This window comes from Hyperolius riggenbachi, chromosome 1 (assembly GCF_040937935.1).
Source record: "Hyperolius riggenbachi isolate aHypRig1 chromosome 1, aHypRig1.pri, whole genome shotgun sequence".
Lineage (NCBI taxonomy): Eukaryota > Metazoa > Chordata > Amphibia > Anura > Hyperoliidae > Hyperolius > Hyperolius riggenbachi.
Genome location: NC_090646.1, coordinates 409,665,993 through 409,680,323, shown reverse-complemented (window position 1 = coordinate 409,680,323; position 14,331 = coordinate 409,665,993). Strand labels below are relative to the sequence as shown.

Below are 14,331 nucleotides of genomic sequence, written 5' to 3'. Positions count from 1 at the left end.
ACCCCATTCATATCCATACCTCGTGTCAGTTGGGCTTCACTTGCTAGACATTTATAAGCAACTTGTAAGACTGATGGACTTCAGGCAGGATTCACAGCCAGGCTGGTTTTACACTTGTGATTTGCAATGCAAGCACTACAATAATTGGCTTTCATATGACACCACGCCTCTGTGCAGCAACCGGGTCATGCGCATAGCACCGTTCCCAGGCTAGTTACTTTCTACCTGCTGAGCAAGAAATGCGTCACTGGGATTCCCGCTGGGCTGTGCCCCATGATTGTTGCACTTGAAACAAAAAGAAAAACCGAGAGCCCAATATAGTGCAGTAAGTCTAACAATTGTTGGCGAAATTAACAGATGTGGATATACTCACAAACACGGGTTACCACATAGGCAACCACTTGAACTGCAGGTGGGGAGTATTAGAACCTGACCCCACTCAGGTTTAAGAAGTCGCTCTCTGTAGATAGAAAGAAGGGGACAGTCCCCTCCACCCAAGGTGGACTATATACTGTGCAAATTTGGACAGAGGCGCCAGGCAGGTTAAAATGATCTAAAAACAACTAAAAAGGAGTACAGGTGGACTTACCTCCTGAAATGATGGACAATCAAGATTGTTCAAATCGCAAATAACAATTTATTTTGGCACTCCGCAACGCGTTTCGCAGGTATAACCCGCTTCATCAGGCAAGGAGTGCAAGCTCAAAAAGGTCCAATAGTGGCAATGCGCCTCTATGAGGCGCATTGCCACTATTGGACCTTTTTGAGCTTGCACTCCTTGCCTGATGAAGCGGGTTATACCTGCGAAACGCGTTGCGGAGTGCCAAAATAAATTGTTTGCGATTTGAACAATCTTGATTGTCCATCATTTCAGGAGGTAAGTCCACCTGTACTCCTCCTTTTTAGTTTTTAGATCATTTTAACCTGCCTGGCGCCTCTGTCCAAATTTGCACACCCATGATTGTTGTGCACACTTGTCACCCATTTACTTGCTGCATAGTCTGGATCATGCAGTAACACACTGTAGTCTTTGCTTCAGGAATGCAGCAACTTTGGTACTTTTGGCGCATCATGTGAACTGTGCAAATTTCCATACACTTGCATAGCCTTTGGGGTGGAGCAAAGTACTGTGCAAATGTAAGGGGCCACATTTTAAAATCTTTTTGTTGTTTTTAAACTCCTCCACTTCACATCTAAAACTGAGAAGCTCACGTCTGCTAAAATGTACACATTTGTGTGAAAATTTACTTGCAGCATGACTTTTCACATCACACGCCCATTACTTATATTGACTGCAGTAAAGACATTGCACAAGGAAATTTGCATGCAAATTTTAACTAAAGTGAAAACTGCCAATCACCACACAGAGCAGCACTCCAGGAAGTAAACGCTGCACGTCACACCGTGCAGTCAATATTAATTAGCCATGTGCCTGGCCGGGGAGGCGGAGGGAAGACTGCCTCCAACACTACTAAGCATGTGCGCACAGTCTAACGTGGCTTAGCGGCACATAACGCACAGCATGCAGCACTCAACGGACGTGCTGCGTTACAATACAATGCAACGTGGGCACCGAACAGCCCATTGAATTTTCTTTACTGTGTGGTGGGCTGCGTTACAGCTGCACTAACGTGCGCCTGTAACGTCTTAATGTGAAGGCAGCCGAAGAGTAAATATTGCAACTTGTAGTTTTGTTAATGAACTCCATGAATTTTACTTTTTTGCATTGAGAAAAAAAGTATCCCACCCCCAGAAAACTGGGACTGGATCAGTATAGTTATCGGCTCTGGGAACACCAAACCTACACCAATAAGGATATCCATAGAATCACTTTGTAATGGCTTTTACATTATTTGGCAATCTTCTGAAAGGTAGTGCCATGATGGCTTATTACACATTGCTGAACTATTCCAACCAGGGGCATAATTGCTCCTTGCAGGATTATGCAAAGGCATGCAGCATGAAAATGGATCAATTGAAAGAAACCAACAAACCTTATGCACTTAACCAGTTCACCCCCAAGGGTTTTTATCCTAACGGACCAGAGCAATTTTCAGTTGTCAGCGCTCCTCCCTTTTATTCCCTAATAACTTTATTACTACTTATCACAAGAAAATGATCTATACCTCGTTTTTTTCGCCACCAATTAGGCTTTCTGTGGATAGTACATTTTTCTAAGAATTTTTTTATTCTAAATGCATTTTAATGAGAAAAACAGAAAAAAAAGAAAAAAAATCATTATTTCTCAGTGTTCAGCCTTTATAGTTTTAAAATTAAACATTCTCCTGTGGATAAAACAAACACGTTTTATTTGCCCAGTGGTCCCGATAATTAAACCGTTTAGATTATGTCCCTACCACAATGTATGGCGACAGTATATTATTTTGAAATATAAGTGGTTATTTTTCTGTTTGTTCTGGCCATAATTACAAGCCCCTATGTAATAAATTAAAATTAATTTCCCCCCATAAAATATAGAATAAAAAAAGCTGAGTCCCTAAGGCAACTATTTATTTATTTTTTTTAAGCTGATTTTTTTTTTACAAGTGTTTTTTTTGGGGGGGAGGGTTGGAAGTGTAATTTTATTAATGATGTGTATATACTTGAAAATGTATGTATTTTGTAAGTGTAATATACTTTTTGGCCACAAGATGGCGCTGGTGAACACTCATAGGACGTGTTCACTTTTTTTTTTTTTTTTTTTTACACACTTTATTAAACTGTTACATTTCCTGTTTATGTGAATGGACGTAGCCGCTGTTCGCGGTCACGTCCATTCACTCCAGGCACTGCGATTGGGTAGAGGACTGTTCAGTCCTCTTCCCCAATCGCCCAGCACGGGATCCCGACGGTAATGGCGGCGGTAGCGGCGGACACACGGCGGTAGCAGCGGCGGGAATGCGCGACGTATTAAAACGTCATGTTGCTGTTAATAGAGGTAAGCATGACGTTTTAATACGTTAGGATGGCGGTAAATGGTTAAAGACCAATGATGACCTGGCCATTTCATTGATGTACCATAACTTCCAGGTGACTAAAATGAAGGTACCCCTCATATAGCATTACAGGGGGATGTGGAAATTTTAACACAAAAGCTGCTGTACTGGAGTGAAGGGTGTAACTCTGCTCCATTAAAGCTCATTGCAGCAGCCTATGGTGTGCAATCTGTTTTGGACATAGAACTTATGCAACGCACACACTGAACCCAGCTTTATATGTGATCTGCAATGGAGACTGGACATAGACCTGAATACAAAGCATGCAGGCAGCAAGTTAGAATAATGCAGTCTGTTTCAACAGGCCCATAGAATGGTATTGGCAGTGAATTGGCATGCAGACTTATTCTGCAATACAACTGATGCACACTGAGCTGAGACTTGAATGCACCAATATTCCTTCTGACCTCCAATTTTATACATTTAGTCTGATATGGTCACATAGAGCTCAAGAACTTTAGACTTGACCTGCTTATAAGACTTATTTTCAGCTCAGTAAAACTTTGTGGAAAGGCTAAAATCCTTCCTTAACAAGTAGGGAAGTCTTAATAGGGAGTAGATTCAGTAGTTTGGCAATTCTACCCTAAAACACTACAAAAATGTCCCGTGTATAGATGTAGAGTAAGCTCCCATTAAATTTGTGTCTAAATTGATTTGCAGGAAAGGAACCCTGTCTCCTATTCACAAACCGCAGAGACATACGGAAACTTTGCCTTGTAAGTAAGGAATATATCGATCTGGTGGAAGATTTGCGAAACACCGTTGCTCTGGATGCAGATTTTGGAGGGAAAAATCTTTTCTGGGTAGATGCCAATGAAAAGGCCATATTTAGGTAAGACAAATACTTAGAATATTTTTTTTTTTTTTTGTAATCTGCATTCTCCTGGATTCTTTTGATCTACTGTCTCCAAACTAATATCCTGACATTCTAACTTGACAATGCAGGTTGTCAGCCATACCATTGGTATGGCTACATATCTAAAAACCAGCCACTGTTCTCAAAACTAATTTGCATTCAATACATATGTAATCAGTTAAATGGTTTTTAGCATGGTTTTTGTCATTGAAGCCTCATCGCTGTACTGCACTAAGCACCATCTTGTGCAAACTCTCTTGTCTATATATGAAATGGCTTTAACTTCAGGAAAAAAATGTTAAGGTCTAAATATGCACACTTTGGAGAGGATGTTCTGTTGCTATAGAGTAGGTTGGAGGGAAGATGAGCAGGATGGGTAAAGTACAATGCTCTCAGCCTGCACTTAGCTGAGATGATCCATAACTCAATTTCTAGACCAAAAAGACAAGGCTATCACTTTTGTTTCTCAACCCAATCCTCAAGGCCCACCAACAGTGCTTGTTCTGTGGAAATGCAGAGGTGTTTAATCGGCAATTTGCTCCACCTGTGGGTGTGCAGTTTCCAGCAAAACGTGCAGTGTGGGCTAGGATCAGGTTGAAAAACCTTGATTTACTAGGTTTGCAGGCAGTAAAATACAATATGCAGAGATCCATTTTGTTCTGTTAATGTAATACTTTAGATATTACTAAAGTTACATGTAGGATAACATTTAATGGATTAACACTGGAGTACAGCCGGGGGGGGAGGGGGGGAGAGAAGGGGCACACAGAGAAGGGGATGCTATGCATATACTGGGCTGAGGGAGCATAGGACATGCAGACACCTGGGAAGCTAGTGGCTTCCCCTTCCTCCCCATGTTAACTCCAGGGAATGCTGGGGGGGGGGGGGGGGACCACAAGACTGCCCCACCTGGCTATTTCTTTATGCCAGAAAATAATCCCATCAGTAAAGTGCAATGTGCTTTGTGCATGGCAAATCAGGAAAGTGCACTAACGCATAACAGCACTGTTAGTCAATCCATGCTTGTCCGGTGAGAATATCATGGTTTTTGTTCACTTCTGTCCTGTCGTCTTGGGTTGGTTTCTGCCTCCAGAACTGAACCAGTTAGTCAGACCTCAGACATTTTCCTGGTGGGTGGCACCCATTACTATTGCAATATTCAGAACAGGCAGTAGACTACATGACCCAGCTTTGGCCCTGTCATAGCACACCTCTTCCAAGTCCTAGACTAGAGGGTTCACAAGGGTAACAAAGCAGTTGCAGATGTACTTCTTCTCACTTCTACCTCGTGGTCCATCCAAAGATGTAAACAGTTTGAGCGGCGGTGACTGAAATCTATGCCGTTTGGAGGCCATTATTAATGCCAGGGCGTAGACTTCACTTCACCGCCAATGCATGCTTTCCGCTCATCGCTTCTGCCAATCAACGCTCACTTGCCCAGTACAGTACTGTCGCAATGAATGCACACAGTGGCACAATTATCCTAGCAGAACCTTTTCATACCATCTGCACCAAATAGTTGTTTTTTTTTTTTTTGGGGGGGGGGGTGCATTTTAAGGGACCCTACAGGAAACCTCATAGGGAACAGTTCAATTACAGTAGTCTTACAGCACAAAGCTTGTGATTGGCCAAATGGTGTGAGTGCTAGGTTTCCAGTAGACTGTAGTAAACTACAGTTTGAGGGTGCTGTCCACCCCATTACTTTAGGGGGAAGCAGCAGAAAACCTTATAGGGTAATTCAGCTAAAGTAGACTAGTGCTGGAGGATTTCTAGGTGTAGCATAAATCTTTGCAAACAACCAGCCCCCAAACTGTTTTTAAAGGGATACTGTACAGGGGTCAGGGGAAAATGAGTTAAAGTTACCCGGGGCTTCTAACTGTCCCCCGCAGGCATCCTGTGCCCGCATAGCCACTCACCGATGCTCTGGCCCCGCCTCCAGTTCACTTCTGGAATTTCACTTTAAAGTCTGAAAACCACTGCGCTTGCGTTGCGGTGTCCTCCCCCTGATGTCACCAGGAGTGCACGGCACAGACCATACTGGGCCTGCACAGTACGCTCCTGGTGCCATCAGCAGGAGTGAAGACACGGCAACTCAGGCGCAGTGGTTTTCAGACTTTAAAGTCTGAAATTCCAGAAGTTACCCAGAGGCGGGGCCGGAGCATTGGTGAGTGGCTGCGTGGGCACAGGATGTCTGGGGGACCATTAGAAGCCCCCGGTAACTTGCACTCATTTCCCCCTGACCCCCCCCCCCCCCCCCCCCACAGTGTCCCTTTAATGTTTTGTATTAAGTTCTCATATCAGTTTGCAGACTATACTGCTATAGTTGGTACCAATGACTTGTAAAATGTTGTGTGCCAGTCCCAAAGCTGTACTTTAATATCCATAGAAATGGAGTAGGCTGAATGCAAAGCGCAATGCTCCTGGCTTATCAAAAGTAAGAACGTTGCCTTATAGCCACCATTCAGAATAAATGTAGGAAAATGGTCATCTGATTTTAGTAGTCTTTGGTACAGTAGCATGTGATTAAGTCTGTAGTTCAGATGTAGTGACTTTTTTTTTTTGTGCCCTGTAGTCCCAACACATTACATGGCTTACAATGTGCAGTTCAGTAAAATGATTTTGGTCAGTAAAATACCTCAATTTGGCATTTTACACTTTTTCTTCTGTATGCTAGAATAGACTTGCACATCTAAAGGGATGCAGGAAAGCATCAGTTGTCAGCTTCCTCTGCTTCGATGCACTGAAAGACCCACCCAATACCCCTTCGCATCTAATCAGTGAGAAGCAGGCTGTCTCTCCCTATTGGCTTCCTGGCTCTCGCCAATGGCTGTCTATCTGCACAGACATATACGTATAATTGGGTACAGTTCTTTATGAAGTGAAGGATCAAAAACAGTCCTTTTAGGGGCAATCCACCCTGCCCATACAGACCTTGATTATTTTACAGAAAAGGACATTGGTTCAAAAAAGTGAGGAACTGGAATACAGTCTTGTGGTATCAAAACTTTGTAGAAAAACTTTAACACATAGACAAAAACATTAAAATGTCAATTCAATCAGCTTCATTTTTCTACTTTTTGATGTATGATTGATCATATGAAGATTGATTACCGTATATACTCGCAAGCAAGCCGACCCGCATGTAAGCCGACCCCCCCACTTTTACCCCAAAAAACAGGAAAAAATGATTGACCCTCATGTAAGCCGGGGTAGGAAACGCTGGCCGCGTGATCCCCCCAGTATGTCCCAGTATAGCTAGTATAGTGCCCAGTATAGGTAGGTAGTGCTCAGTATAGCAAGTAAAATGCCCCAGTATAGCTAGTATAGTGCTCATTATAGCTAGTATAGTGCTCAGTATAGCTAGTATAGTGCTCATTATAGCTAGTGAAGTGCCCCAGTTTAGCTAGTATAGTGCTCAGTATAGGTAGGTAGTACTCAGTATAGCTAGTAAAATGCCCCAGTATAGCTAGTATAGTGCTCAGTATAGCTAGTATAGTGCTCAGTATAGCTAGTATAGTGCTCAGTATAGCTAGTATAGTGCTCAGTATAGCTAGTGAAGTGCCCCAGTTTAGCTAGTATAGTGCTCAGTATAGTTAGTATAGTGCCCCCCGTATAGCTAGTATAGTGCCCCCAGTATAGCTAGTATAGTGCCCCCAGTATAGCTAGTATAGTGCCCCCAGTATAGCTAGTATAGTGCCCCCAGTATAGCTAGTATAGTGCCCCCAGTATAGCTAGTATAGTGCCCCCAGTATAGCTAGTATAGTGCCCCCAGTATAGCTAGTATAGTGCCCCCAGTATAGCTAGTATAGTGCCCCCAGTATAGCTAGTATAGTGCCCCCAGTATAGCTAGTATAGTGCCCCCAGTATAGCTAGTATAGTGCCCCATTATAGCTAGTATAGTGCCCCATATAGCTAGCATAATGCCCCAGTATGGGTGGGTAGGTGCTGTCCCTCCCCGCTCCCCCTGCGGCCGCCGCTGCTGCTATTACCTCAGGCGGCGCCGCTTCCTCTATCCCCGTCCTCCTCCGGTAGTAACTCATTCACAGCAGCGCGCCTCTCGCTGCTGTGATGACGAGGAAACCATAGAGAGCGGCTTCCTGTAGCGTGATGCCGTTACTATGGGAACCGCTCTCTATGGTTTCCTGCGTCATCACAGCAGCGGGGGGCGCGCTGCTGTGTGAATGAGTTACCGGAGGAGGACGGGGATAGAGGCAGCGGCGCCGCCTGAGGTAATAGCAGCAGCGGCGGCCGCAGGGGGAGCGGGGAGGGACAGCACCTATCCACCCACCCACACATGACTCGCAAGCAAGCCGACCCCCCAACTTTTGGCCCACTTTTGGGGGGTCAAAAATTTGGCTTGCTTGCGAGTATATACGGTACATAGAATTGAAAAAAACCCTTAATGTTTGTCTCTGTGTTAATAAAGTTTTTCTACAAAGTTTTGATACCACAAGACTGGTTCAAAAAAGTGAGGAACAGGAATACAATGTCCTTATCTGTACAGACAGCATGGGGAGAGCGAGTTATTGGCTGCTGTGAGCTGGAGAAAAATACCGAACACTTTTGCCCAGTAAATTAAATGCAGAAATCTTTGAATTGACATTTCCTGAGGTAATTACCTCACAAGTTGGTAATTTACTTCACTAATTGTTTGTTCTGTGTGGTGATAGGTTTAGTGAATTGTAATTTGGGAAGGTGATGGGTAAAATCATTTTTGTTTTGTGCATTATTGAATGTGGTACTGCTCAGTGAATAGCCGTATGTACAGTGGGTTGCAAAAGTTTTCGGCCCCTTGAAGTTTTCCACATTTTGTCACATTACTGCCACAAACATGCATCAATTTTATTGGAATTCCATGTGAAAGACCAATACAAAGTGGTGTACATGTGAAGTGGATCGAAAATCATACGTTACAAACATTTTTTTTTACAAAAACTGCAAAGTGGGGTGTGCGTAATTATTCGGCCCCCCTGAGTCAATACTTTGTAGAACCACCTTTTGCTGCAATTACAGCTGCCAGTCTTTTAGGATGTCTCTACCAGCTTTGCACATCTAGAGACTGAAATCCTTGCCCATTCTTCTTTGAAAACAGCTCCAGCTCAGTCAGATTAGATGGACAGCGTTTGAACAGCAGTTTTTCAGATCTTGCCACAGACTCTCGATTGGATTTAGATCTGGACTTTGACTGGGCCATTCTAACACATATGTTTTGTTTTAAACCAGTCCATTGTTGCCCTGGTTTTGTTTAGGGTCATTGTCCTGCTGGAAGGTGAACCTCCGCCCCAGTCTCAAGTCTTTTGCAGACTCAGAGGTTTTCTTCCAAGATTGGTCAGAGTTGATGGGAAGATGGATGGAGCCAAATACAGCCAGTTTCCCTGTCTCTGCTGAAGAGATGCACCCCCCCTCCTTCCCCCCCCCCCCCCCCCCCGAGCATGATGCCACCACCGTATTTAACTGCACATCACTCTGAACATACCATCCCCACTGTCAGTTTCCCGCCACACATAACATTTTGCATTTTGGCCAACAAGTTCCATTTTGGTCTCCTGACCAGAGCACCTTCTTCCACATGGTTGCTGTCCCCCACATGGCTTGTGGCAAACTGCAAACGGGTCTTCAACAATGCCTTTCTTCTTGCCACTCTGTCCATAGGACAACTATTAGTCATGCACTGTACAAAGTTGGCCTTTATGGAAGTCTCCCACCTGAGCTGTAGATTTCTGCAGCTCGTCCAGAGTCACCATGGGCCTCTTGACTGCATTTCTGATCAGCGCTCTCCTTGTTCGGCATGTGAGTTTAGGTGGGTGGCCTTGTCTTGGTAGGTGTACAGTTCTGCCATACTCCCATTTCTGATCGCTTGAACAGTGCTCCGTGGGATGTTCAAGGCTTTGGAAATCTTTTTGTAGCCTAAGCCGCCTTAAAATTTCTCAATAGCTTTGTCCCTGACTTGTCTGGTGTGTTCTTTGGACTTCACTATGTTGCTCCCAATAATCTCTTAGACAACCCTTGAGGCCCTCACAGGGCAGCTGTATTTGTACTGACAGATTACACACAGGTGCACTCTATTTAGTCATTAGCACTCATCAGGCAATGTCTATAGGCAACTGATTGCACTCAAATCAAAGGGGGCCGAATAATTATGCATACCACTTTGCAGCTATTGATTTGAAAAAAAAATGTTTGGAATCTTGTATGATTTTTGTTACACTTCTCACGTGTACACCACTTTGTGTTGGTCTTTCGTGTGGAATTCCAATAAAATTGATTCATGTTTGGCAGTAATATGACAAAATGTGGAAAACTTCAAGGGGGCTGAATACTTTTGCAACCCACTGTATAGAATTTACTAATGTTCCCTTTTTTTCTTTACTTTTTTTAGTGCTTCAGTTGATAGCCGTTACAGAATAGGATACCACATCCGAATCGTAGAAGGCCTGCGCAATCCTACAAACATTGCTGTTGATTGGATCTATAAGAACATTTATTGGACAGATCTGGGTTATAAGACTATATCTGTGTCAAATTTGAATGGCTCAAAGAAGAAAGTATTATTCAGCACTGGCTTGGATGACCCATCATCTATAGCGGTTGATCCAATATCTGGGTAATTTGTCATGTCTTATGTTAAATGGGCAACCTAATGCTGTGATTCCAATGGTGTGAACAGCTGGACTGGATGGATACCTGGGATGTGCTTTATCAAGTTAACAAACTTGTGTGACTTGTGGCTTTTGCCTTGGGTTTTGGGTTTGAGGAGTTTGCTTATCAAGCAAAATGTCGTTTTTTTTTTTTTTTTGCCAATGCCTGATTTTGGGCTAAAGCAATGTACCAACTTGGCTTATACAGTCTGCGGCAATGTGGCACTGGGAATGTGGCCTAAAGGGGGACAAACTGCATTGGCTGTGGTCTAGAGATGGTTAATGAGACAAGTTGTTTATGAAAAATGTAATTGTATGCAGCTTACAAGTGGACCAGTGTTCAATTGTCAGCTACTGCATTTGATTGCTCCTGTTATGAGCTGTAAGGGCCCGTTTCCACTATCGCGAATCTGCATGCGTTTCCTGCATGCAGATTCACACAGCCAATACAAGTGGATGGGCCTGTTTCCACTTGTTAGTTTTGCTGTACAGTTTTCTGTGCAGGATTTTTCTGCACGGCAGAGCCCTCAGAATTTGCCTGCATGTGGAATGCAGGCGAATCGCACACAATGTATTAGGGAAATTGCGTGTTCCCCATGCGGTTTTTGCCGCGAATTCGCATAGGTACTAATGTTAGTTCACACAGGCAGTGACATGGTTAAAATCGCAAATACCCTCACCTATGCAAATTCGCAGCAAAAAACACATGCGGAATCGCATCCGCGTGCGATTTCATCAGCGGTGGAATCTTAGGCGATTCCGCACCGCAATAGTGGAAACAAGCCCTAAAAACTTGCATGGAATTACAATAACTTGCATAAACTCATTTATGCCTCGATCACAGCTTACCATGAGCAAAGACTATATTAGATGCAAAATGTGTAGAAGCTAAGGTATTTGACTTCAAAGCAAAGTACCCCTCCCTGCAGCCTAGAACAAGGACTGTCTCCTTGCAGTCTAAATCCTTGTATACAGGTATACAATGAATGAAATTAGACTTCTGTGACCAATACTCTAACATTTTGACAACTTACAAACTAAGGCACCACCTGACTGAGCTAGATGCAGTGGTGCAACTAGAGGGAGGGGGGCCACCCAACCCATCTTCCCTTTCTCTGCTACTTGTGGCTACACATGCTATGAGTGTGAAGGTTCTGATGGCCACACTTGCTTTATGGGGCCCCAAAGGAAGGGTTATGAATATTAAGGGACCCTGACAAAGATTTGCTGGGGACACAATGATTTGTCACTACACCTAGATATTTAAATCTGTATGTTTGGTTTTGTACTTAAGTCTTCACTCATATTTTTCAGATTTATGTATTGGTCTGACTGGGGAAACAGTGCTAAAATTGAGAAGGCTGGAATGAATGGAATGAACAGACAGCAACTGGTAACAACTGATATCCAGCGACCAAGTGGAATTTATTTAGGTTTGTGTTGCATAGAAGTACTTAATGTGCAAGAATGTGCTTACACATGAGACCTGCTGCTTTCACTATTCAGCTTTAGCTTTAGAGTTCAGATCCTACCACACTATTCCGAGAACTATTGAAAAAGCCAAAAGACTGCTGTAGTTCCAAGTTGAGTCACCTGACCAATCTCGCATAATTGTAACTTTCAAATCAAAAGTATACATTTCTACTGCTCATTAACCTTTGAACAGCTGCACTCTTATTCATTCAAAATGTGTAACATTACTTTCTTATGGTTAAGAACAATTCAATTACAAATTCAGCTACTCAATGAGCTGTCAGTTCTGACTTTGGCCCAACACAAAGCTGCATATAGTATGCATTAAATTTTAAAGACGAGGCAATTTTTAATATGCGCTCTTTAATTACTCCCAACAGCTCTCTTTAAAGGACAACTGACGTGACATGAGATAGACATGTATGTTCAGTGCAAAGCACACAAATAACATTCAGTTATTTTATTTTATTTTTTTTCTGCCTGAAAGTTAATCAGGTATGCAAGTTAGTTTCTGCTTAGGGTGGGGCTGTGTCAGACTATAGCATAACCCTCACTGATAATTACAGCCATAAAACTCTTTCCTGTCAATGAATGGCTTCTGAGCAGGAAAAGGATAAAAGGGTCAATTCATAGATTTGAGCTCTGACATACTTCATTGAAGGTCTCCTTGAGCAAAAACTATGAAAATTAACTTAACTGAATTTAAATCTAAAATAAAACTGCAATATCTAAAGTAATTTTTAAGAGACTGAGGATAGATGCAATTTTTTTTCTCATTAGTTTTTCACATCGGATGTCCTTTAAGCAATGCAGTTTCCACTGAATTCCATGCAGGAGACATCTACGTGAACTTGTTGTGGTTTCAAACTTTAGTACGTGACTTGCCAAGCTGCCAGGTACCATCTGACACTCTATTGGATGTATTGCAGTAGGTCATAAGCAGCTCCATACTGCTGCCAGATCTATATGCATAAGTGAATGCTTGTACATCTGGAATCCAGTGGTTTGAGTTCGTTAGCTGCTCTGTACATCCGGCTTCAGGAAGCAGCTTGAGAAGTGCCCAGCCACTGAGTGGATTTGTACTGAAGCCTGAGTAGCATAGTGACAGGAGGCTTTTGGATTTGGGGACAGCTTTCAACAGTGGAAACTATTACTGTATATAGAACTCAGTGGTGCTGAATTTCACCACCTGTTGGCATGTGGTAATGGTGATGCCTCACACACAATGTGCTTATGGTTTTCTTCTTTTATTTTTTTTTTTCATTGTAGACTTGGTAAAAAGTCGCCTCTACTGGCTTGATGTGAAGCTGCACCAGCTTAATAGTGCAGACCTAAATGGTCTGGATCGTCGGATCATCCTAAAATCGCCACAGTTCTTGGCTTATCCTCTTGCTCTTACAATTTTCCAGGTATCCATTATTTTTTTCTTCAGTATGCATGAATAGAACTAGTTCATTGTCAGTGCTAAAAAGCTACATATGCTATACTTGTACTATGAGACTTTGGGTTGCATGCACATGCCTACAGTAAAATTGCAGTTTTACTAGTGCTTCCAACAGTAAGGTAGCATGATTTGGGGTGACTAATGTGTACCAGTGTTTACACCCCTTTTAAGTGCAGGGGTTGCAACAGTCAGTTTTTAACATTGCTTTTCTAATACTACTTTATATCAAGTAGACCAAAAAAACGGCCCTGCAAACAAGTTTATTCTGAGATTAAGCTTTCCAGATCTTCAGAGATTTGAAATTGTTCTGTACAGTCCTTGCCAAAAGTGTAACGTAATGTCGAACAGGGGCGCCAAAAGGATAAAAACAGTTCTTAAAAAGTGCTTAGGAGGCAGTGGTGGATTTGCCTCCGGCAAGCAGACACAATAACGTGTATTCAAAACAAATTAAATTTATTGGTACACTCCAGGGGTTTTTCTCAAAGGAGTTCTGTGGGGGGATTCTTAGGAGAAAAACAGACACTTACCTTGGGCTTCTATCAGCCTTCTGCAGCGGTAATGTCCCACGGCGTCCCATCTGCTGTTCTCCGGCCCCGGTCTAGCGCGGCATGGGATCCAACTGCGGCTGCGCTACAGTGGCCGCGCACCCGCTCGCTTCCGCCTGCGAGCGGAGGAGCGGCGGCGCACATTAGTCATCTGTGTGACAGACTAATAATAGCCCGGTGCCGGCTGCGGGGAACGGCGGATGGGAGCAGGACGGTGTGGGACATTACCGCTGAAGGGGGCTGATAGAAGCCCCAGGTAAGTGGCAGTTTTTCTCCTCAGAAACCCCCACAGAACCACTTTAAAAAAAAAACAAAAGCCTGGAGTTTGCCAATTTAATTTGTTTTGAATACATGGTTTGTGTCTGCTTGCAGGCGGGAA

At 43.3% G+C, this 14,331-nt stretch overlaps 1 protein-coding gene across 3 annotated transcripts in view; it reads left to right on the top strand.

The window, feature by feature from the left end:
- VLDLR (very low density lipoprotein receptor) overlaps positions 1-14,331 on the top strand; it is a 97,115-nt gene that overhangs the window by 63,427 nt on the left and 19,357 nt on the right. For all 3 annotated transcript variants that reach the window (XM_068235791.1, XM_068235781.1, XM_068235773.1), the window contains 4 exons: positions 3,657-3,828; positions 10,232-10,456; positions 11,805-11,923; positions 13,233-13,372. In XM_068235791.1, coding sequence (XP_068091892.1) covers positions 3,657-3,828; positions 10,232-10,456; positions 11,805-11,923; positions 13,233-13,372 — 656 coding nt within the window. The remainder of the gene's footprint in view (positions 1-3,656; positions 3,829-10,231; positions 10,457-11,804; positions 11,924-13,232; positions 13,373-14,331) is intronic.